This window comes from Drosophila subpulchrella, chromosome 3L, assembly GCF_014743375.2.
Source record: "Drosophila subpulchrella strain 33 F10 #4 breed RU33 chromosome 3L, RU_Dsub_v1.1 Primary Assembly, whole genome shotgun sequence".
In the NCBI taxonomy this organism is placed as follows: domain Eukaryota; kingdom Metazoa; phylum Arthropoda; class Insecta; order Diptera; family Drosophilidae; genus Drosophila; species Drosophila subpulchrella.
In genome coordinates this window covers 27,803,033-27,829,775 of record NC_050612.1, presented here as the reverse complement: position 1 = coordinate 27,829,775, position 26,743 = coordinate 27,803,033, and the positions used below count along the sequence as shown (strand labels likewise).

Below are 26,743 nucleotides of genomic sequence, written 5' to 3'. Positions count from 1 at the left end.
GCGCAATTGTTGCGCGTTTTATTGTTTTGGGGAATAAGTGCGGATTTATAGAAATTTCCAGTTTCCCCCGGACTGCCGAGGGCTAAGCTGGCCCCGCGAGAGATTTTTGGATTGCTCTTGTTTTTCGCCTAAAAAAGAAAGCAAAACAACAACAAAAATAATATGCTACAATATTTTTAAGTGCAATTCTCAGCAGTTTTGGCGAGGTTGGCTAAAGAATATTAAAAGAGGGGGAGGCCAAAGCGAGACAGACTTCGACAGCACATGACATGAACTCAATTAAGTACTACCATGGCCCCTACTCCCACCCAGAAAAAAAAGGGGCGTGCCGGTCTGAGGTACTTGGCTAAGAGTCCACAAATTACAAATGCCGCTCTGCATGTAAATGTGCACTTTTCCCTGGCCCAGCATCAAAATTAATATATACCAGTGTGGCCAGGAAGTGCACAGAAGATAGCAGCCACCACAGAAAGAGACAGCTAGCTGGTCGGAGAAAGAGACAGGGCTAAGGGAGCAGAAGAGATGGCGCAATAATAACAATGAAAATGCACAGAATGCGCCTTATATAAACGACAACAAATTGCCCATTTGGCACAGAAGACGATGATGACGACGGTCCAAGGTTCGTTAGCAGCCAAGTTAGGGAATATGGAATATGGCAAAGACGGCAGCCCGGCAAACCCGTGACATGGTAGACATTAATTGGCTGCCATGTCATTCTGTTTATGGACAGGACTTGGCCCGGCCCCATTCTATTCTACTCGCTTCCCGACTGTCAACGCCAGGCATTGCGAATTGGTACATTAGCGTTGAGCGCGACCAGGAAGGCCATATTGATTAATAAGAGTGCCGTGATGAATGGTAATTTGGAGGGCATAGTTGCTCAAACCTTCAGTGAATAACATTGTTTGTTAAGATTATTCAGAACAGAAGCTTTATAAGATGACATTATGGGAAATTATCATTCTATATAATGAAAGAACTATGTCTAATGGCTATTTTTATTACGTATTTTAACATTTACGTAGCCTCAAGCCTCAAGAGAGGCAATATAGTTTTTTTAGACAAGTTGGTAATTATGTGTATAAGAACATTTTTAAAATGCATAAAAACAGGAGGAAATCATTTCCATAAAATCAGGTTAAATATTTTAAAATCCCTCTTATTGTAATGCATTACCTACAATCCTTTTCCCTTTAATGACCCACTTTTGAAATCAATGAAAAGTAAAACCATCAATTGCCTAATTGTTTGGCCATCAATCAAAACTGACCGCCTGTCCTCTCTTCCACAACCGAATTGAGGTCCCATGACCCCAAAAAAGCCGATTCGGATGCAGTAACAAGCGGAAAGGAGGTGGTCATGTCAGCTGTCCAGGCAACATTACGCATACGCCGCATGGGACGGCCGAAAAGGGATGGCAAAGGACGAGGTGTGTGTGCCAGGTAGAGACTGTGACTCTGACTCTGGTTTTGGTTCTCCAGCCAGACAGTCGTATTATTAACGCAGTTGCATTTGCTGCTGCTTGTGGCATTTGCAATTTTACGCCGCGCATGTGCCACTTACGTGTTTGGCTGCCACAAAACTCCGCTTGGCTTGGCTGACTCGGCTAAGCTCCTATCATGTTCAAGTGCTTGGCCCCAAAAACACAAGAAAAATAAGAGACTAACCAAGAAAGAAACAGCGTGGCAAATGTATAGGGCTTCTGATGTTGCTGCTGTTGATGTTGCTGCTGCATTTCCACTCGAGCTAACCCATGGTGTCACATTCGTCGACGCCAGTCAGTCAGCCAGTCAGTCATAGTCACCGACCGACTGGCTGTGTGTTGCAATTCTTGTGGTATTTGTGGCATAAAATAAAACGTAAATGAGCTAAGGCAACTGCAACAGCAACAGCAGCAGCAACTGCAACTGCAACGCCACGATGCCACAATCTCATTTCGTAGCTGTCATATTGAATTCAATGCATTTTCCGTACGACACCTTGAGGTGTTCATTTTCATGCCTGAAGAAAATGCGCTTAATTATGCAGCATAGCAAAGCGATTCTTTTATTTGCACATTTTTTGGAGGCCATAACTTGCAACTGGAGCGCGCAGCAAGGCTAAATTTTAGCAATTGCAACAGAATAGCAATGGTTTGGAAAAGTTTAACGGCCAAAATAAAAAAGATAAACAAAATATAAAGAGAGAGCGATAACTTGAAGAGTTATTGCCAGAGACAGCAGTAAGCAGTCAACAGAAAAAAAAAACACAAAACGAATCCCTGCAGAAATATGAATGAATACTTTATTGAATATTGTGCGACGTATGCAAAATGATGGCCGGCATTGCTGCTGTTGCCCGTTTCTGGTAAACCGAAGACCGCAACTGACAGGAAACCATTTAAACTGACCTCAAATGACAACGGCAGCGACAGCCGGGACCCAGACTCACAGTTCCAGACTGCGACCCATTCCCTTTCCCGGAAAATACATGCGAAATACAAAATGCAATGCCATGCCAGGGGGGGCCACAAAAAATAAACCCAACCCAACGCGGGCCAACTCAACCCAAAACCATGGTCACCCATAGATGGACAATGCGCTGGGCTGGTCTGGACTGGGCTGGGAAATAAAAACGAGGCAGCGAAGGAAAGAAACGACCAAAATGGTAGCTAGCCACAAACAAATTGGCAGCAATTTGAGGACCCAACAAAAGGCGACAAAAGCCCCGCCGAATGTTGTTGTAAGCTCCTGCTGCAGGACTTTCGCGGATTGTGTGACTCAACATCCCGGAAAAACCAACAGGAGCAGGAGCCAGAGCCCTGCCGACATGTTGATGGAATGAAATGAAATATAGAATACAGCTCCGCATTTCGATTGATTTATATGCCCGTGACCCATGCCCCCCGCCCATCATCATCCCACCCCAATTTTAAAGGCAGAGTGGTTCCATTGCAGCTATGCAAATTGCATGGCTCAGTTATAATGCCATTCCCCCGGACAAGGCCAGCATCCAGGGTAATCCAATAGCCAGCCACTGGAGGAGCTGATCCAAGGCTGGAGAACCGGGCAGATGGCTCGTAAGACACGGTAACGTGGGTTCTCCGGTGAACGGACAACCTTCAACGGAGCTATCTCACATTAATCAAAAAGTTTGAGCATGAGAAGAGTTCTATTCAATAAAAGTTTAGTCAAAAGCATATATCTTATTTTAAAGTGCTTGGAGACCAGAAATGTTCACAGTTCTTAAAGAACTTTTTCTTATACGGACAGCGTGTTCTCTTGGACGGACAAGTAATTTTGATCTTTAAAAATGATGGGGAAAAATAAGGGCTTTTGTAAAAACGAGCCAAGAGATAATTTCTGCTCTTTAAGCTTTAGAGTACTAAATACTTTCCATATCCATCTGAATGAAACATAATTGACCAAATATAAAAAATTCAAAAAAAATTTTATGGACCAATTATATTTAAGTAAAGTGATCCTAGTGTATGTATTATTTTCCAAGTGTATTCTCTAAGTGTAATTAACAAACAGCTTCCGTACCTGCCTCTCAGATCGTAGTTTGCCTTAATTTCCCTGCATTTTCCTTTCTAGCCATTCTATTTTCCTTCTAAGACACCCAGAACCTGTTAAGTACCCGCGGTTTTGTTGGAACTCTGGTCCCCTTTGGGTCGTCCGCCTGCGGGAGGTTTCACTGTTGGCATCTTAGAGCTTCCTTCGGTCTCCCCACCTCCCATCTCGCCTGTAAGTTCAGTCGCAAAATGCAATTTTAGCTTTCAATTGCCCGTGGAAACGGAGTGGAACCACCATTTCTCGTTGTTTGTGTTGCTGCTGCACTATTTTTGCCATTTTTTTTTACCATTTTTTGTCGGTTTGGTTTGGGTCATTTTCGTTTGTTGCACTGCATTCGTTTTGCCTTTGCCACGATAACTTTGCATTACATTAGTGCAAGTCGGTGTGGGAAAGACCCCTCAGAGCTCCGCTTTCCTCGCCGATCAGCGGACAAAGGAAAACTGGTTTCGGTTTCGCTCCTTTTAGCTGTGGCATTTGCAACAATTGCATCAATGGATGTTGCTGCTGCTGCTGTGTTGCTCTTGCTTTTGCTATTTATACCCGTTACTCGTAGAGTAAAAGGGTATACTAGATTCGTCGGAAAGTATGTAACAGGCAGAAGGAAGCGTTTCCGACCCCATAAAGTATATATATTCTTGATCAGGATCACTAGCCGAGTCGATCTAGCCATGTCCGTCTGTCCGTCTGTCCGTCTGTCCGTCTGTCCGTGTGAACGCTGAGATCTTGGAAACTATAAGAGCTACAATACTGGGATTAGGCATGCAGATTGCTGAGATTCCTGCGCAGCGCAAGTTTGTTTCAAAAGAGTGCCACGCCCACTCTAACGCCCACAAACCGCCCAAAACTGTGGCTCCTACAGTTTTGATCCTAGAACAAAAATTTTAACTGAAATGTATTGTTCTCGTCAATACCTACCGACTGACCTAAAAAAAAGTTTGCCACGCCCACTTTAACGCCCACAAACCGCCCACAAACTGCAAAAAATCGTAAATATGAACGCGGATATCTCGGAAAATATCAAAGATAGAGAAACGAGTTTTAAGATTTAGATTCCGTAGGCTTGAGCGCAGCGCAAGTTTATTACGCGAATATGCCACGCCCACTCCAACGCCCACAAACCGCCCAAGTCTGTGGCGCCCACAATTTTCATGGTAGATAAAAAATTTAAACTGAAATGTATTGGTCTCGTCAATACCTATCGATTGATTTAAAAAAAAACTTTGCCACGCCCACTCTAATGCCCACATCGCTTAAATCTGTCTACCGCCGGTAGGTGGCGCATTTGCTGCTTGCATATCTCCATTTTCCTTTGGTCCCTTTAGCTGAGTAACGGGTATCTGATAGTCGAGGTACTCGACTATAGCGTTCTTCCTTGTTTTATTTATTGTTTTTATGGCCAGAAGACAATATCAATACATTGATTTTTTCGTATTGAGTGTGGGAGTGTTTTTCGGTCACATACGGGACAGTCAGGAAAAAACAGGCAGTCGAAAATATTTGAATACATTTTTGATATGTTTCTAATGTACTAAAAAGTATACCTAGGAAATATATATGATTTATTGAAGCTAATAGTTATACAAATATCCGAGTATTATTATTAAACTTTGTCTAAAATGTTGAAACCTAAATATTTTATTTTCGAGATTATCGTTTTGTATTTGAAATTTAAGTATCCTTACTTATATATTTTTTATATTTTTTAGGTACTCCTTACTTGCAGTGTCTTGGACCCAAACAATAATAACAATGTTCATTTCGTTTGGCAGCCATCGAATGGGAAATTGTGAATGCACTTTGAACTGTTCGACTGCATTCCTTGGCATTTGCAGCAGAAGCAGCTGACAGCTTTATTATCAAATTGCCATGAGCCAGCCATTTGGCTCAATTTACGTCATGGATCTTCTGCTGCATATCAGTGGTGTCGAGTATTTGGAGTTGCAGTCGGGGTTAGGGAATTCGATGGGGAAGTGGGTGCAGGCCAGTATATAAATCACTTTCGCCGCAAGTATCAATCTCTGACATGTGGCAAAAGTTGAACTGAAACTGAACCCTCTGAATGCTCGAGAGCAAAAGAGAAAGACTTTCGCACAATGGCAGAAAGAAAGGAAAGGCAAAATGTCGTCGCCGTTGTCGTGTGACACTGAAATGCGGATACAATAAAAGTTTATTTTGTGTGTGTGTAGGTTTTTTCACCCTCCTTTCCTTTTTTTTATATTTTTTTTCTGCTTGGCTCCTTTTTTTGGTCCTTTTTTCATGGTTGACAAGACGCGAGGAGCAGCCAAAGTGCACCCCATGGAGCAATCACTCGATGCCATGGTATGGCATGGTGTCCTTACCGGCAGCCAAAGCAACAGTATTGGTTAGGCAACAAGGACTCCTCACACGCATTAACGGCAGCTGCTCCCTACACACACACATCTATAAAAGTTTATTAAATTTACAAGGAACTTTCATGCAGTTACTTTTTGACATGCTTCCTTGTTCACTTTCCTTTCATAAAACTCACAACGACAATGTAAATATATATGCATATGTGCGTGACCTTATGCGGGTGCAAAGGATTCCAGTTTAAATGAACTTGCAGATGAGCATTTTGTTTTCTTGCACATTCAATAATTTTGCTTTCAGGTCATATGGAAAATTACATATATGTAAAAAAGGCTCAACGGACAAAATGGCATTGAAATACAGCCAACCACTTGTCATATGTCACATTTTGCGGCTGATTTTGCGAATATTTACGTTGTTTATTTGCGGAATTTTTGTGTTTTTTTTGTTTCCACAGACCTGAAAAGGGAGTCGAGTCGAGTCTGAAACTGAAACTGAAACCGAATCTGAGGCCGTTATCTCGTCTCGTGTTCGATCCGCCAACACGTCGTCGTCAGCGACGCCGGTGAAAGGAAGTTGACCTCTAAAGTTTAATGCATTTAAATAAATCTTAAAAAACAGCACATTAAGCGAGACAAAGCTGAAAGCGAAAACAACAAAATCAGGCAGAAAAATGTGGAGGGGAATTTGCGCTGAAGCTGGAAGGGAGTAATGTAAATTAAAATAATTTAAATTTTTGCATTTTTAGTCGGCGGCAATTAAACCGAGCGACGCGTGCAGCCTAGCCATAAAAATATTTGCCAAAAGCCGGTTACTTCGATGACTCAGAACTGGTTCGAGCCGATTTTTTGGAATCCAGTCTGAAACTCAGCTTACGTGGTGCACATATAGGACTTTTTTTATAAAGGGAGCAAAAATATTTCCATCTATAGTTGATATGCCGGTTTAGCATAGGAAAACCTTTTTAACAGGCTAACGTTATTAAACAAATTCGATCAACTGAATTGACTCATGAGAAAACAGTTTCTTTTTACCTTTATAAACACTACTGAACTATCTAAGACCCTCAAAAATATGTAATCTACATAATTTACAATCGACCTCCAGCTGCACATTTACAACTTAATATCCGTTTTATCTCCCGCTCCATTATGAGTAATCATAAAGATGTATAATTATTTTAACCCTATTTCCCGCCTTTTACAACTCAGATTGATTGAGTTTCCCCTGTCATGCTGACGCATACGCACACCACCGAGGTCTCGACTATCCATTTCATCGGAGAAACGGAAAAAACCGAAAGTGATTTGCATTACAAAACTCAATTAGAGGCGTCAAATAGCCTTGTCCCATAGACTCACATCCGCCCACAATGCATAGATACAGATACAGATGCAAATCGAAAAACCCGCTCCGCTGAACCCATTGATCAAATTTTGATTGACAAGTCGAGTGGCTGGGCTGTCTTGCTCTATTTTTGGGCCATATATCTTGCTTGTGCTCTATTAAGCAAATTCGTTTGGCATTTCATTGATCTCATTGTTGCTATCTGGCTGGCCATAATTGCATCATTAACGGCAATTAGTGGGGGCAGAAAGACGGAGCTCAGACACAAATCCATAATGACAGGTCACCACAGAGAATGTTGGAGATGGGGGATTATCGAATTTGCCTGTGGAGGTCTTTAAATTTGCTAGAATACAATATTAACAAAATATCCTTATGTTTATTATCATACAGAATATTTTTATATCATTGTAATATTTTAATAATTAATTTTAATACAGAAGGTTTTAAGTGGTTCCCCAAGTAACCCGAAAAATAGAGCTCGTGATTCGTGACTGAGTCTATTTCACGCGGGCACCTCTACCACTTATATATCTTTCCATCAACTCCGCTCCAATATTCCTGTGGTTGCTATTGAAAATGGTCGTTAATTGTGCGCAAAAAATAACAGATATGTTTATAGGTTGAGACAGGCCAACGGATACGGCAACATAACCGTTGTACGATTATGAAATATGAGACTGAATTTGTAATTCAAGCCATCCTGCAGGTGTCTTTGTTGTGTGTCATTTAAGATATTGAACTTTGGCTTTGATGTCGATCTCAAACGGAAGTGAAAACGAAAAACATTTAAAGCACCGATGCTCCCACTCGATAAACACAAGACAAACGACTGTGTTTCTGGGGATTTTCGTTTTCAGTTTCGCATCTGTATCTGTATCTGATTCGCAGAGAACACAAGGTCGTTCGGCGGCAGCTTGGCAGTCAAATGTTGGCCAAAAGTTTTCCTTTTCGCAATTTGACATGTAACAGGAAGAAGCCTCAAATTGAAATTTAACAATTGGCCGTGTGTGGTTTTCGGTGTGTTTCTTGGCTGCCGACAATCTGACAGCCTCTTGAGTGGAATAATTCTCGGCTCGAGTGGCTGAAGGCCCTTCACAGATATTCGCCTGTGCGAAAAGCGAACCAGAAGCCGCTTACGATTTCATTTTCATTTCCACGTGCAATGCGGTAAGAGACAGGGCTTTTATTTATGGTCTTTAGCGGACAAATGGGGGAAAACGAACTTGGCACAAGGCTTTAGCAAACAAAAACCATTTTTTATTAAGAAAAAACATGTTTGTCAAGCTTATTTTAAGTTATGCAAAAATACAGCATCAAAAAAACTCTTATTATCTTGCATTTACATTGAGCTTATATTTTCACAACATTTAGTACTGAATTCCCACACCTAATTCTTCTTATTATAAAAAACTTATTAATATATGCTCTTGAACTCACATTGCCCATATTTGCCATTCATTTTAAAATTCATTTTCCTTTGTTTGGCCTGTAATTTTTTAAGCTCTCTTAACCCTCCGTTTAACAAACTAAACGAGGCAGCTTTTTAGGATTCGTTTTTGCTGTGCATATTGAAACACTGTCATTAGTTAAAGCAAATATGCACACGTAAAAAACAAACATAAACAAGCGGCTACTGCTAATTTTTCATACACACATATTTGCATAAATTAAAATGTAATTATAATAGTATGATAAAAAAACGCAGGAAATGATTTATGCATGGAACGTAAAGCCCCAAAGATTCTGGGGGGCAACAAGCGAAATTGTCGCTTTCTATATGATATGTGTGTAAATATTCCCATTTTTTGTGTAGTGCTTGCATTAATAATTGCTACAAATAAAATAAAGAAATATTAAAAATATGATGTATATGCATATCATAAATTTTACGAGTGTTTTTCTTTTATAGCGCTTGGCATTCGCTTTTTAATTTTCAATATTTAACTTTTAATTGTGGGCAATCAATTTTAAAAGAGCCCAGTCTCGGGCCTTGGTGTAAAATATATCAAAAAATAGTTATTTCAACATACACAAACGTTCATATAAATATGATTTTTCATTTGCCGCGCCTTGGCATCATTTATCAAACCAAATATTTTCATCTGTCAAGCGCAAAAATTATTATTGAACTGAACTCACTTTTAGAAAGTGAGTTTGAGTCGAAGTTGGTCCGCACTTTGGGGAGTCGGAGTCATCGATTATGACTTTGAACGTACGTCCGAGTATATTTACATATACCCGCTCATATGTAAATATATGTGTATACCGGCTACTGTGCAAAATTGACTATTCACCGAATTGAAATTTCAAGAACGCTCTCAAAATGCCAGACAAAAAAAGCTCTTACAGTTTTTCCCCCCACTGTGATTTGATTTGTTTATTTATATTTTAAACATTTTTGTTTGCTTGACTTTTTTGCCTCATCATGGCCAATCCAAGATGTGGAGTGAATAATTTTTAATTTTATGCCCGGTCATGGCCCCACGCACAGTTGCCACAGTTTTACTTTCATTTCTAATTATGATAATGTTTCGCAAGTGATCTCGATCACTCTAAAAATATTGTTGGATATTTTCAAGAGAAAGTACAGGTACTTAGGGAAATTATTAGGATTAGAAAAATATTTAATTTGCTGTAAATAACTGGGATGACCTCGAAATCCGCTAACTGATGTCGCTGACATGGAAACGAGCTGCTCGACTTGTAGAACATTGAAAGCGATTCATTTAGTTGTTGGCCAGGCTAAGTCAGTCTTCTTTTTCCCCGCTCTTTTTTTATGCGCAAAGTTCAAACTACTTAAGACAATTATTTCCGGCACTTTTTCTTTAGCTTTGCCATAAGAACTGGCACAGAATTGTTGTGCTGTTTGCCGTATTCCTGTTCTGGCAATTCGCCTGTCGCTTCAACTGAACTCGAACGAACTGAAACTGAACTCGAATTTCACAGCAAATCGCTGTATAATTCCAATTATAAACAATTACCTGGAGTGAACCTAAGACGCCCCGAGTCACAGTACTTTTTTTTTGGTTTTTCTCGTTCTGTCCTACTAACCTGAAACGAAAAAGAGAGAAATTGTTTGGGTAAAGTAAACTGTTTAGCACTGATATGCGAAAAATCAGCAAGAGTTTCGTTTCGGGGTGGTAAAATCAGAGTGTGACTCACTGGGCGTATGAGCGATTTCGAAGCAATCCGGTTGAATGACACACAAGTGGGCCAACTCAGAGTGCAGTCAGCACTAAATGTTAATATATTAATGATTTGCAATCGCCACAGCGGCCAGACTTTTCTCGGGCCGCATTGTGGACATTGGCCAACTTAGGCGACAATTGGCCGCTTTTAATTGCCAAGTCGAGCTGCCGCGATTCCAAACCATTCCCATCCGGTTCACAGCACCCTAATGCGGCGGCAGATCTCGCATTCAGGCTCTGTGTTGTACACGGAAAAAAAAATGCTTAGTCTAAAATGTTTGATATTGAAAACCGACTTTCTGATCTAATAATACAAGTAATATGTGGATTTTATGATTCCTTTTTGTATACATATTTTGTTTATTGTCTTTTTCGGTACCTAAACACTATGAATCAAATTACATCTATTGGTTGTTGATATAAAAAATCAGCAGAACTATTAAAATTGGGGTATTCATATGATATTTATAAGAAAATACCTTGAACAAGAGAAGGAATTCGGTTTTTCTACAAACTTCTAAGCTTTTTAAATAGTAAAGGCTTCTTAAAAATTTTGTAAGTAACATATAACATTTCAGAATGGTTTTCAATATTTTTGTATACAATCTCTTAAAGAACCCCCTATTTTCTCCAGTGCACCTCTCCGCTATGGCAATTCATTAACGCTCCACATGCGAAAGAAACGCTGCAAGTCCGTCTCGGACTCTGGCTCAAAGAAAAAGTTGCTGTGCCAGTTTCGGGCTTTGTGCAACAGTTGCAGCTCGCAGGCTGCGACTTCGACTTCGAGTTCGCCCGAGAGTCGAGTCATGATTGTCTATCCGTCCGTGTGTCCGTCCCGTCTCGACTGGACCGGCGTTGGTTTAATTATTTAATTTTGCGCTCATTTGCATGAGGCAAGCACCCAGTCGCCCCGCCTTTCGCAAGTGATTTGCATCCGAGACGGCTTGTGTTTGGATCCGTGCAGCGAAGCGCATTCCCATTCGCAATCCCAATCCCCCGAAACACCCACGCCCAACGGCGATCTATGACCAGTGCCAAGCCAAGTGGAAATGGAAACTGAGGCTGCGGTGGACGCCGAAACTGAAACTGGACCTCAAGCCATAGGTGCCCCCGGCAGGCCTCGTTTAAATTTGGCAGTGTTGCACGTTTAATCCGGCGGTTATAAAACAGGGGAACAGCCATGGACAGGCTGATAGGTCGGTTATATTAGGAAACACTCAGTATACTAAATGAAGAAGTATTTAAAACAAATGTTTTAAGAAAGGTTTACAAGGAAATTATATATTTCCATCAATAAAAAAAAGTTATAAATGAATATAAGTTAGGATAGTACCAAATACTCATAAGTAAAATATATAAATATTTTAAAGCCTGATTTTAAATTATAAAGATATATCTAGATATATCTAAATATCTAATAATTTTCTTAGTGTCCCGAGAGAGTTTGGCCAAATACTAATAGCTATTTATTTCTTTACAATTTCTTTAAATTTTCCATTTCCTTATCTGTTGCTGTACATCAAGACCAAGCCACAGGGCACTTTAAGAGCGGAAACCCCACATATCGCCGAAGTAACTGTGAACAAAACGCTGAAATTATCCTCTATTAGGCCAAAACTGACTTTAAATTTGTAAGCATTTCCCCGTAACAGAATTCGTTGGAAAAACAGTTGGCCTGCCCAGGCGACCAGTGCAATTTTACAACCACTGCAGCCCTCGGCCCAGTATGTAAATTTTTCTATAAAAGCGAAACCAAAACAAAGACTACAAAACTGTTAGACCCGAAATAAATTCAAATTTTTTATGAATCAGGGAAAGATGTGAAGCATGTGGGCGGTGGAGTGCGTGACTGAATGGCGGACTTGGACAAAGTTTGAGTGAGCTATAGGAAAAGGCCACTACAAAGTGTTTTCTGCACCGGAAAAAATATACAGAAATAGTTAAGAGTGGCTCGAAGAACCCTTATAAGATATAATGTCAATAATAATACTTGTGGTCTATCTAGGAATTATAAAAGCATTCAAAAAAGACTTAAAAATCGATATAAGCAGTAAAAATTAAATCAAAAATTATAATTGTTGTCTAAATATAAGATCTTTACTTTCAATATAATATTTTGGGTGATAGACTTATTTTATATTTTTCTTTGTGCACTTTTCCAGTTTAAAATGAATCGTTTGATTGCATTTTAAAATGCCATATAAAAACGTATATTTAATGTAATTTTGCGTCCAAGTGACTTGGTCCACATAGATGATGCTTCTGCCTTGGATGTTGTGGATATTTCTTGGTCATCACCAAAGCCTGCAGAATGTCTTTCAATATTTTATGCGTGGGCGGAGTGGGGGAAGGTGAGACGTCGTCGACACACTGACATACACAAGATGTTGAAAAATTAATGAAAATGCCGTACCAAATTGAAAACAATCAAGGCCCAGGCGGTTAGAGAGAGATGGCTGGCATCGCAGTGAAAGAGACGGGTAGAGGGGGACTAGAAAGAGATGGAAGAAAGAAAATGCAGTTGACCAAATATGCGCAAATATTGTGGTTTGAAAAGAGCAACAACAAGGCAAAAGCCGGTAAAGGCAGAAATAAAGCGTGGCAACAAGATGATGTTAAAACGACGACGACGGCGATGATGATGATGATGTTGATGATGATAGCGATGAAGAAGCCTCTCTGACTAAAAAAAGAAAGACGAGGCGAAAAACAAGAAGAAGACGAAACGCAAACAAGCAACTTGAAAACTTGATGTAGGTCAAATATTTTTTTCTTGTGGCTTCCAGTCAACGCCTGCTAAAAAGTGGTAGAAATAGGGGCGTTACGGGGGCATCTGAAAATGGAAGAGGGTACCAGGGAACTCGTCTTAAATGTCTGCCTCTGCACAAACATATGTGTGTGAGTGTGTATCTGTGTGAGCGTGTTACTTTCGGTTTATAGGCCAATGCAAGATGGCAAGTTTATGAAGCATATGCGGAAGCAGAACGCCGAGAAGGTGGCCAGGTTGAGTAGGGAGGGGTTTTTGGGGGCCTTATAAAGTTGCACCCCCTCACCATCTCGCATCGCCCGGGGTTATGATGAAGTTTCCGACATTGATGAGGCTGCCTGAGCGGAGCTGCCACAATAACCAAAGGAGACAGACAGCTGGCCCGGCTCGGGTTGCTCCTTTTGAGCGTTCTTAATTGCCGAGGCAAACACGGTAACAGAAACAAAACGAAGCAAATAATAACCCACCGGGAGAAAAGAACTTGGTCAATAGCCAGGTTCCAAACGAAACTTCCGTCAAGTCATGGCAGGCGTTTTAAATGGTTGTGGAAACAAAGAAATCGCACAGCCGCAAGATATTTTTAGCAACACCCATAATCTGTTTTAAATTCATTGCTTCCCACTTCTTGAATACATTTCGAGTGCAACTGCAGTTGGTATTGGCAATTTCTTAATCAAATCGTTCTGTTCGCAATTGCAGTTAATTTATGATCAATTATGGCAGTTCTATTAACAATAACTATAGGTGTGGAAAATATATACAAGTAGGTACTTATAATTTTAAAATGATCATTTATACTTAGAACTTAAGACTTTAAAGTATAAAGAAACCTTACTAAGTAATGGATTAAATTATGTATCGGTAAGTTACAAAAAGGACATTATTAAATTTTAAACTTGGATAATTGAAGAACTCTTAACTATTTTTCTTAGTATTTTTATAAAAATTTGTATATATAAATATCATATCCTCAATAAATATTTATCTTATATTTGAAAACCTTCTTTAGAATATGTGACACACAATTTTGTAATCAATTGAAGATATTTTTTTTTGCAATATATATTTATTAACGATTTTAATGTTCTTAAATAAATTTAAAATTGATTTCTCCCACTGCAGTCCAAGCAAAGAAAAGCTGCTGTCAAAGTTCTTGGCATCTGGCAGCGGGGGAAGGCTCAAAACTTATTTACCCGCAGAATGCAACCCTGAGCAGATGAAAAACCCCCAGCTGCCAAACCCACTGAACTCCTGCCAAATTGGACCATGAACGTGATCAATTATTTCCCATTGTTGCGCATTTTTTCGTTGTGTGTGCCTCGAAATCAATAACACAACAAAAGCCAACTCGAGCGGCCAAGCAGCTCAAGAGTCAAGGCTAAAATCGAACTAAACTTGAATCGAGTTGCGTTTGGTATTTGTCTTTATCAGAGAGACCACTGTGAACTAAGCTTAAATAATAACTGTCCGGGGACCGCAACAAACACACAATTATGAGCGTGGCCAAAAGGCTGGAAATGCATACAAAATCACATCAAATATCAATGTCAGTCGTTAATTGTAACTCGACCCAATCGATTGTGTCAAGATGTTTGTGGCTATAAAAAGATGATGGCGTCGCCTCGTTGACTCGTGGGTATTACCTTCTCTATGGGTCTGGTCTGCTGACCCCTCGGGCAATTAGGTGCTATGTGGTCAAATATAGATAGGTTCGCCTCAGTTTTTAACTCTTTTCAGTGAACTGGCACTTTTTTGTCAAGATAATGAAATACTTGAAAAATGAGCCGTTTTTTATATTCCGTTTTTTTTTTGTACACCTATTGTTCAGTTTGGCTTGCAATTGGCTTCCGCTTTTTAAGTTCGCTTGTTCAGCTTTTCAATTACTTTGGCAAACTTTTTGTATCGCCTGTTTTTCTATTTTTTGCTGACCTTTGCGGTGTTTTTTATAGTTTGGTAAATAAAATGTATCGATTGCTTACGTAAGTGGTAGTTAAATATCAAACCTAAGATAGTGACTACAGACAAAACAGGGGTTTTGGAAAAATGGCAAAATAATAAGTGAGTGGCTGACATTGTGCTACAGAAAAAAACAAAACTTACCGCAGCACTTGGTTCGTTTATAAGATAAAAGATAGGGATACAGAAAAATTATATAAGTAAATAGTGAAATACTTTTTTTTAACCAACAAAATGAATTATATAATAAAATACAAGTAGTTATAATTACAATTAGATTACTTTCCTTAACTTCAAATTAAAGATAACCAACTAAAATTTAAATAGTGTCTCGCTGTCTTTCCCTTAACTACCCAAAGAACACAATGGAATGTAGTTTTGCATTTCTCACCGAAAAAAAATTATTTATACAAGTAGAAAGTCGAAACCGTAGATTAGACTGCTACCAATTTACCATAATTAATTTTTTAATCATCTGCAGTTAAAGGCCGTTCAAACTGCTCGACTTTCCGCTCTTTGCCGCAATTGAATTTATTCAATGTGAATTTGAGCCAGAAACAACTAATTCCAAAGGAAATGGCGGACATCAAGCAAAATGCTGGGACAATGACGCCGAAGTGCTGGCCAAGTGAAGATACCGTTTTGGCCAGGCATTATCGGCTTTTGTGTTCACTTACTTCGCTCCAAGACCATTCTTTTCAATTTCGTTAAAGCCGTGAAATGTTTTAGACAAAGTCGTTAAACTAATAATGGCAATATAGTATGTATGCAGGTACTTGGAATCGGTTATTAAGGTAGCTCAAATTAATTTGACGTGAACCAGGCTTTCGGTGATTGCAGTAACCGGGCTAATTGGTGGCCTGTTTTTTTTTATATTTTCCGTAGCTGGTTTTATATCTTTTCTACCCTTTTGACTAATGGTGACCAGGCCCAGCATGTGTGCGCCGCCAATGATATATAATTAGCCAAGGCAAAAAGGCAAATTGGCTGACCAAAGTCTGGGCCAGGGCTTAAAGCCGCAAATGCCCAAAAGCAAAGCAGTATCCCCACTCCCCCTTTGCCCTCGAAATAATGTTTTTACAAATTACAGACTAATTTGGTAAGGGGCCCTACAAAAAAGGGCCAACACTTGGTGTAACTTATGGCCCTCTGGTCTGAATATATGTAACTCTTCGTCTGTATGTTGCACATTTCCTTTTCAAAAGTTATTAGCGTGTTGAGCGCCATTTTTCTTGCTTTTCTTTTTGATTTAACATTTTTTATTTCCTCGCTGCCCATATACATATACATTTTTTATTTCTTTTTAGCATTTTCATTAAAAGACATAAATTGTGCAGAAAAATGCTCCTCCACTGATGCCGGCTAAAGAATGTCTGTAGCTGCAGATGTATCTGTATCTATGGCTCCAGCTACAGCTGTATATATATATCTCTGAATCTGGATCTGAGTCTGGTCTGGTCTTTTCTGGGTCTGGCTGAGTGGGCGGCAGAAGGAGTATATCTATGTGTGCATGTTGAGCGCTATATTTTTCAGCCTTTGCGCTTTTTATTTACGATTTTTTTCTCTCAGCATTTTGAATGAATGAAAGTTGCACGAGTGCAGCGAATAAATGAATGAATGAATGAGTGAGTGAGCAAGTGGACGAGTGAGTGGGTGGCAGCTACAAGAATGTTGCAAATGGTTCAACAAAACGCTGCATATTAAAATATTTGGCAGGGTGGGGGCGTACACCACTGCGTATGCTCAACATTTGCAATTCCTTGCATTGCCGAGAAAGGAAATTAGTCAAATGCCGGCGACAAATTGAATGGGAAAAACAAACCTCGCTGTGATGGAAAAAACCCCGCTGTAATGGAATACAAATACCTCTTACAAAGTCAGCGGAAGAACCTCTCAGTTGGAAGGAAGAAAATAAAAATGGTAAAGACCTCTGCACCTGTTCACTGCGGAAATGGAAGACTTAGAAATGCTCGGTGGCCACAAAAAATACAAGAACTTACGGGATATTATAATAAACACAGAGACAGGGAAAAGAAAAAGTTAAAAAATTGTGTGGCTTAAGCTTGGGATTAGCAGCATATGGTAAAGTATATCGGTTGCCAAAAGGGAAATAAGATATATATATTTGTTCATATTACTTTGCACCTCTAAGGATTTATCTTCAACTTTAAAAGGTAAGAAATTACCTTTCTGTGTTTAGTTTTAAGGCTTAAGGCTTAGATACATTTTGTTTACAAACTATCTTAATATTCTTACTATCAAAACCATGTCTGATCATCCAAATTGGTTACAGAAATGTCCTATTCATGTAATTTGGCCTTGATTCAAAACAATTTAAAGATAGAAATTTAAGAAAGTAAATATTTTGATATTAGTTATTACCTAAAGCACCTTCTAATGCTTCAAGTTAAGCATGGGCCAACCATTAAATCCAGTGGTTCTACCACTTAAACCCACTCTTTCCCCATTTCACCGACTATTAAAGAATTCTTGACGGCCCGCGCCCACCTAAGGTTAAGGTTTTCACTTTTTTCTGCAGTTTCGCTTTTCTTTGGCCATTAAGTTTCGACGTTAGTAAACAAAAAAGCGAAAGATAGCAACAATTTTTGCCCATTTTGTTGATGCGACGTCGTAAACTTTCATGTGCCGCCTTCGCTGCCAACTTTTTGGTCGTGATCTTTCACTCACTCACTTTTTCCACTGTCTCTTCAAACTAACTGGCTAACTGGCGAACACACACACGCCGAGGCATTCAAATTAGTTGTGGGCGCTGCCCCCTGGTTTTCTTCTTTTTTTGCCGGATCCGTTGTAATTTCAGGCAACACACGTTCGAGAGGGCCAAAACCAAGCCCACCTGACCACGCCCACCTGCCAGGGGGACACGCATAAATCTCGCCACTATGTCAATCGCATCAAAGTCACGTAATCTATGTGACATTTTCACTGAATCGTTAAAATTGGAAAAAGCGCTACATAGCTGCACTTGATTTCACACAGGAAAAAATATACAAACTTTCTAGAACTGCATTAGATAGTTACTTAGATTTAGTTACTTTTTAGAGGATACAAATAGTTTAGAGCATTAATTTTAAATAATATTCCATTCTTCACATTCTGAGGCTATTTATTATATTTTATTTTTGGAAATTTATTCTGTATCTATTTACTCTACAGTTTTTAAAAGCCTTTTAAGTGAAATATAAGCTACTTAATATCTAAGCTGATTGTTAGTAGTTACCAACTAAAATAGGTAAAGAACAAACAATAAATCAAAATTTATGTTTAAAAATAATTAGCCAATTAAAATTATAGACAAATAAGAATTTGATTTACATTGTTCTTTCCTTTGATATCAAGTAAGGTACCACAGAACCCTATTTTTTTCCAGTGCACTAGAACGCACAATGCCCGCAGGCTCAACGTGAATAATTCAAGTGGCGTTCGCTAAATGCAGTTAGATGCACATTTGCTTAGTAAATGGCTTTTAAATCTGTTTGCCCATGTCCGTTAGTGGCTCATCAGCTGGCTAACACTTCACGGCCAGTCAACACACTGCACAGATGATTAATGTCAAAGTCAGCTGCAGGGCAGGAAAAAATAATAATTAAATTTTTCGTTAAATCCGATCATTATGGAAAAACGAATTGAGTTCTGCCAGCGCGAAGGTTTAATCAAATTTTTCACACGAAAATGTTTTGTAAAGCTTTTTGCTCAACCCCGTTGCCAAAAAAAAAGAAAAATAAACTAAAAAGTAAGCTCAACTTTGGCAAGCTGAAACACAATGCGCAGAAAAAACTGTTAGCACACACCCCATGAACTCTCACACATGCTCGCTTTAAAAATGGTAGTTGCTGCATTTATTTTCCACCATTTTGTTGCAATCTCTAGCCGTCTATTGTACTTTTCAGGGAAGAGGAAAATTGTGCGACTGTTTGTATCTTTGTATCTCGAAATTTAATGCATCAAAACTGCACGCGATTTTAGCACTGGATTATCTTGCTGAGCATCATCTTTCAAGGTCAGATAGCTTTTGCTTTACAGATGACAGCACCCATGCTCACTTTAAGACCTTCGCTGTTGTAAGTTATTGACAAACATCTAAAGACGCGATTTCAAAAGCATTTTACACCTTGGCAAAAAATTTTAATTACATTTTTAGGTACCAGAAACAACAGAACATTATATTTTGGATGTAAAGATAAAATTTAATTACAAATATAATAATTTGTAAGCCTTAAAACCAAATGGCATATTTCGAAAATGATTAATGATGATTCCCAAGCGTTATGATAGATGTAAGGGATTGCCTAAGTATAAAAATAAATTTTAGTTTCCGTATATTAAAGAAGTATGTAAATTCTTGTTAACTTATGGCTCTAAAGTTTTCTTTATCTACACACTTAACATCTACCAGCATAAAACATTCCCTATCATCATGTTTTTCTCAGTGCCCTTTTGTCAGCGATTCACAAGTTTCCCTTTTGACAGCTTTAAGAATGGGCCAAAATGATTTGTGCGAGGCCAAGACAGCAACACTTTCCATTCACGCCCGCGCCTTTCGCTTTTCTTTTGCAAACAGTTCTCAAGTTGTGCGAAACTGGAAATTAAAAACACTTAATGTGCACTTCCGGTTGGGTTGGGGGCCAGATGAAAATTCCGCAGATACTATATTTCAGATCCCAGACTTGCGTTGAGTTGCTGTTGCCGCAGTAGCGAGCGGCAACTTATCGGTGCCATCAGCAACAGCAACAGCAACATGTACAGCGGCAACATCGGCGGGGCAACAACATTTTACGTTAATATGTTTGTTTGTTTGTCTTTTGTTTTTGGCTCAAACCCTTTTTTGGCACGTTTTGTCTTCAGCCTTTTGTTGTTTGTGTGTCCTCTTGTTTTTGGTTGTTATTTTTACTTCTCCACTCCACTCTTCACTCTTTGGCTAAATGTTGTTTACTCTTTGTCATTGTTGGTGTTGTTGCCATTTTTCTTTTGTTTTTCCCAACATTGTTGGTGCCGCTGCTTAACATTCACCTACTTTTCACCTTGTTGGCCACGTTTGAGCAGCAGCAGCAGTAGAAAAAGCAAGTTCTGCGCTTGGCCCTGGCATCATCAAAGCCAGCGGCGGAGGCTTCAAATGAAATTAGAAGTTGACGCAGTGCAAGAGTAGAAAAAGCAGCTAAAAAGCACCAAAAGGCGGCCAACACAATGAGGCACGACGGGACGAAAGGGGCTGAAACAAAAAGCCAACAATGCAAAATGCACGGAAAGCCAAAGCCAAGGAACGAAGCGAATCCAGATGAAGAAGGCCTACACCAAAAAAAATATGAAAAACATTGGCTTACAAGATCAAAACGTTTTAAGATATTTTAGATTCATTTTTATTTCATTTCTTCTTGATATTTATAATTTAGCTTATTAATAAAATACGTCGTTTTAATACAAATTATATCAACCTTTTCATATGAAGTTTCACATAATGAACTAACTCCCCACAATTGCTTTCATATAATTCTCTAAAATATTTTAAGGAAGTTTAATATTGCTTGCAGGATTGTGTTACTCATTATCCTAAGATTATATAAAAGAAAGATTGTGTTTAAGAATTTAAATACCGTTAAAATGATAACAATAGTTGCGTTAAATATTTATGATTGTATTAAAGAATTAAAATACCTTTAAAATTATAAAAATAAATGCGTTAAATATTTCAGATTGCATTCAAGAATCATCAAGCCCTGAAGATGGTAATAATATATGCATTAAATATTTTATAGTGTGTCTAAGAATCAAAATACACTTGAAATCCTTATTCACCTCTAGTTTCGCCCAGTGCATATCCACTCTCCTCGGCAGTGAGAAGATGAAAACTGAGCTCTAAGTAGAAAGTTAATTAGGCTTAAATGTGCGAGAAGTCGACGATGACGACGGCATTGAGTAGGAAACACAACAAATACAGCAAGAATAATAGCAACAATAGCCGGGGAGAAGATGAAGCAGAAAAGCCAATTAAAAATTCTTATGCTTTTGCTTTAATTTTTCCAGACTTCAGTCCGCACTCCGCCAATGGCTAATAATAATTTTTTGGCCGAAAACTGGTCGGCGGCATCTGCTCGCTTGTTAATTAATTTTTATGCATTTCTACAAATGTTCAATCCAAAAAAGTTTTCGATGCGATGCGGACTTGGCTTGCCGTTTTTTGTTCGCGTGCAGCGAAGCGAGCCAATCAATGGCCAGCGAAACTTTCGTTTCGACTGAATTTCACTCGCTGGCCCACAGGCGCCCACAGAAAATCGCCCAGAAATCACTGGCCAACACGCCGCCAACTTGGTTGACATTAATTGGACCCATTAAACGGTGTTCGCTAATAAGTTGGCATCAACTAAGTTTCGGAAGTGGCGCTCTAGCTCTTCCGTTCCGGCCATTGTTGCCGCTGTTCTCGGCCTTGTCCGGCGGACAGATGCGTCCGAATTGGAACGATTAACACTCGAATTGTTTACGGCGGATTGGATTGTGTGTTTGTGTGTTTGCGGCCCTAATGACATAACAATCTGTGACCCAGGTCAACTTAAACTGGATGAGCCACATTCGACAGAGGGATACCTTAAAAATCAGACTTAAGTCAAAGGATTTTGTAAGCAAGAATTAAGAAATTTAGGTATCACACATACTGAAAAACTGAACCTGAAATTTAAATTAATCTAAAAATTACATTATTTGCTACGAATAAATAATGTAAAATATATATTACTAGCTAAAAATTTCTCAAATACATTTAGGTACATTTTAAAATATAGTAAAAAGACTATTAAATATATATCGATTTTAAAATAGAATAAATTTCGTATATTTTGAACAATGATATTTATTTAAGAACAATACGTATAATATTTAGATATTTTTACTGAAAGTCAAAACTACATTCTCAAGTTTTATCGAGATTTTGTCTAATGTTTGGGGAATACCATAAGGAGACAGCGGAAATAGTATTCGGGGAACATCTGCACACCTAACCATAGGTTAAATTTGTTAAAACTATATTCCTTATTTTTAAAGTGTAGAAATAAAATCACAACCAATATTTTATGGTTATCTTTTTTAATTATTTATTTATAATCTGGTTTTAAGACACTTACAAATTGCCTCTAGCAATAGCTACTGGGCCGTAAGCTAGGAGATTTCATGGTTAATTTTCCCCATCTTAGGCGCATGATAATATGTCAATGTAAAATCTGAGCTACCCACTCCACATCCGTTACCACCGCGATGACTTCATCGAGAGGCCCATTCCCACTGCCCAAAGAGGAAGCATTAACGTGGCCTAAAGGTCGTGCCATCAACGCGGCCAACGGCAGCAACTAATTTAGGGCTTAACTCTAATCAAAGTTGAGCAGCCCGTCGGACTGAAATCCCACGGATGCGTGCCTGCATGCGAATGTGTGTATCTGTGTTGGCCATAATTGAATGGCGCGGGGAGGGGGCTTTTCCAGGGGGCGTACTGGTAATCCACTGGGCAATGCAGAATCCACAAAAGGGTCTCCGCCACTCCGGCTATCCAACTTTCTGCATGCGCCAGTCAATTTGCATTTTGAGGAGCCCAGCAACTGTTGCATAATAAAAATTGGAAAATTAATTTCATAATTTTTGCCAGCGCTTTCATTATTAACAATTGTCCCGAAAAAACAAAAGCTCCTCTGCTGACCAACATTTTCCATGTTTTTTGCTGCTTTTCAGTTTTGCTGTTTCCAGTTTCAGTTTTCAGTTCGCTACGATTCTGGGCATCTCGATGAGCTTTTGTTTCGGGTTCCGAGTTCCTGTTCTGGTCGTTTGGCTGGTTCCATTTATTATTTATGTGCATTTTGATGTGGAAAATATTCCCTTTACATCTTTTTGTTTGCTTTGTTATAGTTATTTTACTGCGTGATGTTTTTTGTTGCTACATGGAGTTGTGCCAGTTGGAAATTTGTCGCCACCCGGAAAACTTTTTAGGGAGATATTTATATATATTTTGCGTATTGTCATTTGGATAACATTGTAATGCAGCTGGGCTACCAAAGTTTTTCTTCTTGTTTTTTTGCAGTACGAGAACTGGAAAATCTGAAGAGCAATTTCCACTTCACACTCTTCGGTCATGTGGGTTAATTAGCAGTGGCTTTTCCTCAACTAAAGGGAAAACAGTTGGTGGTAAATGCAACATATCGGGCCTTTGGATTTCCGCCTTGGTAGTTCCGATTTAACCCCGGCCTGGAAACTACAGTTCCGATTTAACCCGGGCCTAATGAGGCCGCAGATGCAGAGTTGGCCAAAAGAAATCGCTGATGTAATGCCACGCACATTTGCCACAAGGCAATGCCCCTACCACACCGCCTAACTGCCCATTGTGTGTAAATTTGTTACCATTTTTTCTGCTTTTTCGTATTTTTTGTTGTCTTCTGCGTTAGCTCGTATTGCACATAAAGGTAATTTCTAATTTGCTGCTGTTTTATTGTTTTTCTGCCGGTTCATTTTATGGCGCCGACTTATGCAACACCTCTAAAGGCAGCGACGCATGCGCTCGAATTACACACATGGATGTGGATGTGGACATGGACATGGACTCTAAACGCGTACCGCTCGCAGGGCCGCTGCGATATTCGCCGTAAAAGCATAACGGCGTCCATTAATCATGCGGGTCACGTCCAACTGGGTAAAAAAGAACTGAAAACCTACACTAACACAAAATTTCTGGCAGCGAAAAAAGAATATGCTCTAGTAAACGGAGAACTAATTGTGAATAATTAATGAAGTCTTGGGATTAAATATATCAGACCTTGAAAAAAGACTTAATCTGATATCGTAGGTATTTTATTTTATTTTGGGAAGTTAAGGGGTTTCTTATTGTCATGCCTGATTAAAGAATTTAAGCGTCTAGAATACTTAAGTAAGCCAAATGTAGCTTGGCCTGTTACCTTTTAGGAAAACATCTTTTCTTAAAAATTAAAGATTAACAGCTATTATTACTATCAAGGCATTGAAGAAATAAAGTGGAAATAAATCTCCTGATTTTATAATAACGCTTTTTGCAGATTTTACTTATTTAAGTTATGAGTATAAATTATGGAACCTCGTAAACCTCGATTTTTCTTTGCTCAAAGGCAAAGCCAAAGAGAAAGGCTGAGTAATTTTCGAACAATACGACTTGTTATATTCTTTGCAGTTTATTCCTTTTATTCCCAAAAGAATTAATTACCTTTTATCGGTGAATCTTCATTATATTTTTTATGACATTCCATAATGTTTTAGCTTCGGGACGTTGGGATTTTTATTCCCTGACTTAAGTAGTTCGAGGACCAGTTTTTTTCCCAAGTGCAGCGAGACTGGAGGGAATCGAGTGTGGCAGCAAAAGAACAGTAGCATCGACAACTGTTGCCAATTAGCGGCGACATGCAAAGCACATTTGCATTTGCATTGAACCTGGAGCTCTCTATTCAGATATTCTTATATTCTGCCTGAAGGCGATGACACCGGTGGCAGCAACTGAGCTGGAAAACGTAATCGGTTGAAGTCGCGGCGCGAGATTAGCTTCAGCTAAGGGCAGGTACTCCGCCCTCCCTTTGGCCCCCCCCTAATTGAGCTCTTCAGTTACAATGTGCAGCAATAAATTGAGGATTTTTGCATACCTGGGAAAGGCCGGGAAACCCTGATCGAACTACCTGGCTGGCTTAAAAGTCGCCCGCACACGCACTGATTGCATCATTTGGCCTCAAACCAGCGACGAGTGCGTTTCAATTTGCATAGCATAGCACAGATAGGAGAGAAAATAAATTCAGGAAAATATGTCTGAGTATTCCTGCAACTATTATAGTGACTACACCCAGAGGACGGAGAAATCCGTGAGCTATGCCCTCTATCTGCATCGCAGGGAGCTGGGGCGCCCCAGGCGCAAGATGATGCGAATCGCGAGCACCAAGCTGCAGCTGACAAATGAGCTCATCCAGCTGCAGCAGCGTCGCCAATGGGAGACGGCCTTTGACCCGGAGTTCGACGCGGAGGCCAGTTCCCAGCAGATGAGTGCCCTGGATCGGGAACGGGAGTATCGCGACCGACTGCGCACCAATATGCAAAGGCAGCTCGAGAAGCAGCAGAAACGCAAGCGAAAGTATCTCCAGGAAATCGGCAAGCTATAACACGGAAGTCATTAATTAATTAATTGATAGCCATATTAGGTATTATTAAGAGTATTATAGCTCACAGAGGCAAACAAGAAAATCTAGACTTCTGAGGCACACGTTCTAATTGCCTGAGTAATTAAAAAAATATTAGAATTATTATATGTACTTAGGAAAGCCATAAGAAATAACTAAAGAAAATATTTTGTGATAGTTTCTTAGTCACAGTTTTCTTTTGAAAATATTATTTTGTATTAGATGACATCTACAAGTGTGTAACAATATATGAATTATTTTGTAAGTCTAGTAATTAAAGTCAAAATTATTTTTAAAAACTTAATTAAATATCAGATTACAAATTAAGAAACAACTCTGGCTTTCAATCATATCATAAATGGTAAAAATATCAAAGCAAAGTTGTAAAAACTCAGATTCGCGAATATTCAGGCACGTTTGGAAAATTGCATTTCTTCAATTCCAGGCCAGGGACTTTAAACTAGTTTTGGCTATCCCAAGTAAAGTATCATAAATCACCGAAAAAACTGTGTCTCCGCGTGACTCCCACAACTCAAAAGATCGGGGCTGAGACAAGCAATAGTGTTTGACTTTTGACACTCTTTCCTAGGCGGTTAAGGTGGGAACGCCTGTCAAGTACAGGAAAAAATGCAATATGACGACCAAGTAACGACTTTAAGATACCCAAAAACGAATAAATTTTATTTGAAAGATAATTGTTTTTTTGTTTGAAAGAAGTAACTATGAAAATATGGCAATAAATGTGATTTTTATTAACCACCTTGTGCGTAGCTGGCAGCTGGAAAGTTTTATGGATAAATATATTCTCTTGTACTTAAGATTTTGTGAATCATTAAACTTTTTATGGTAATGTGTTAGTCACTAGTATAAGCTATAAACCATAAATAAGGCGTGAACGTGTAAGAGATAACTTGTATTAAAAACAAACTTGTTTATTGGTTAAAGTCAATTGAAAGGCTTGCGGTTATTAAAAGTATTTTAGTATTAGGTATATTAATATATTTGATAAATTGTATTTCAATAAAAATCTTGACAAACCAATTACAATTATAATCTGGTGATTATTGATTTTGAATGTTGTACATTTTTTCCACTTTACAAGGTAGTTGAATGCATAGAATATATACCCGATTTCCACCGAATACCTCGTGGAAAAGAAAAGCGCCAAGAACAGGCAAGGAAATGCAACAGAAGCCGCCCAAAGGTGAGCGCGCGGCAACTTTTTTCAATTTCCTGCTGCCATTACGCGAAGCGTCGCAGCTGTGTGGTGTCGTCCCTCTCGCACACAGTTTTCCACCACCCCCTCCCACTCCCCCTCTCAGAATTTTCCTGGCCATTGACGTTTTTCCCGCACGAAGGCTATGTCTTCTCCGTTTTTTTATTTGGTTTTTCTCTGGCCGCGGTTGTTGTCTTCGC

General features: G+C 39.2%; 2 protein-coding genes across 3 annotated transcripts in view; one reads left to right on the top strand and one right to left on the bottom strand.

The window, feature by feature from the left end:
- Window positions 1-26,743, bottom strand: part of LOC119552851 — a 123,661-nt gene that overhangs the window by 78,612 nt on the left and 18,306 nt on the right. The window lies entirely within an intron of this gene.
- Window positions 24,959-25,309, top strand: LOC119552854. The gene has a single exon (XM_037862730.1). It carries the CDS (start codon window positions 24,959-24,961, stop codon window positions 25,307-25,309), a length of 351 nt encoding a protein of 116 aa, XP_037718658.1.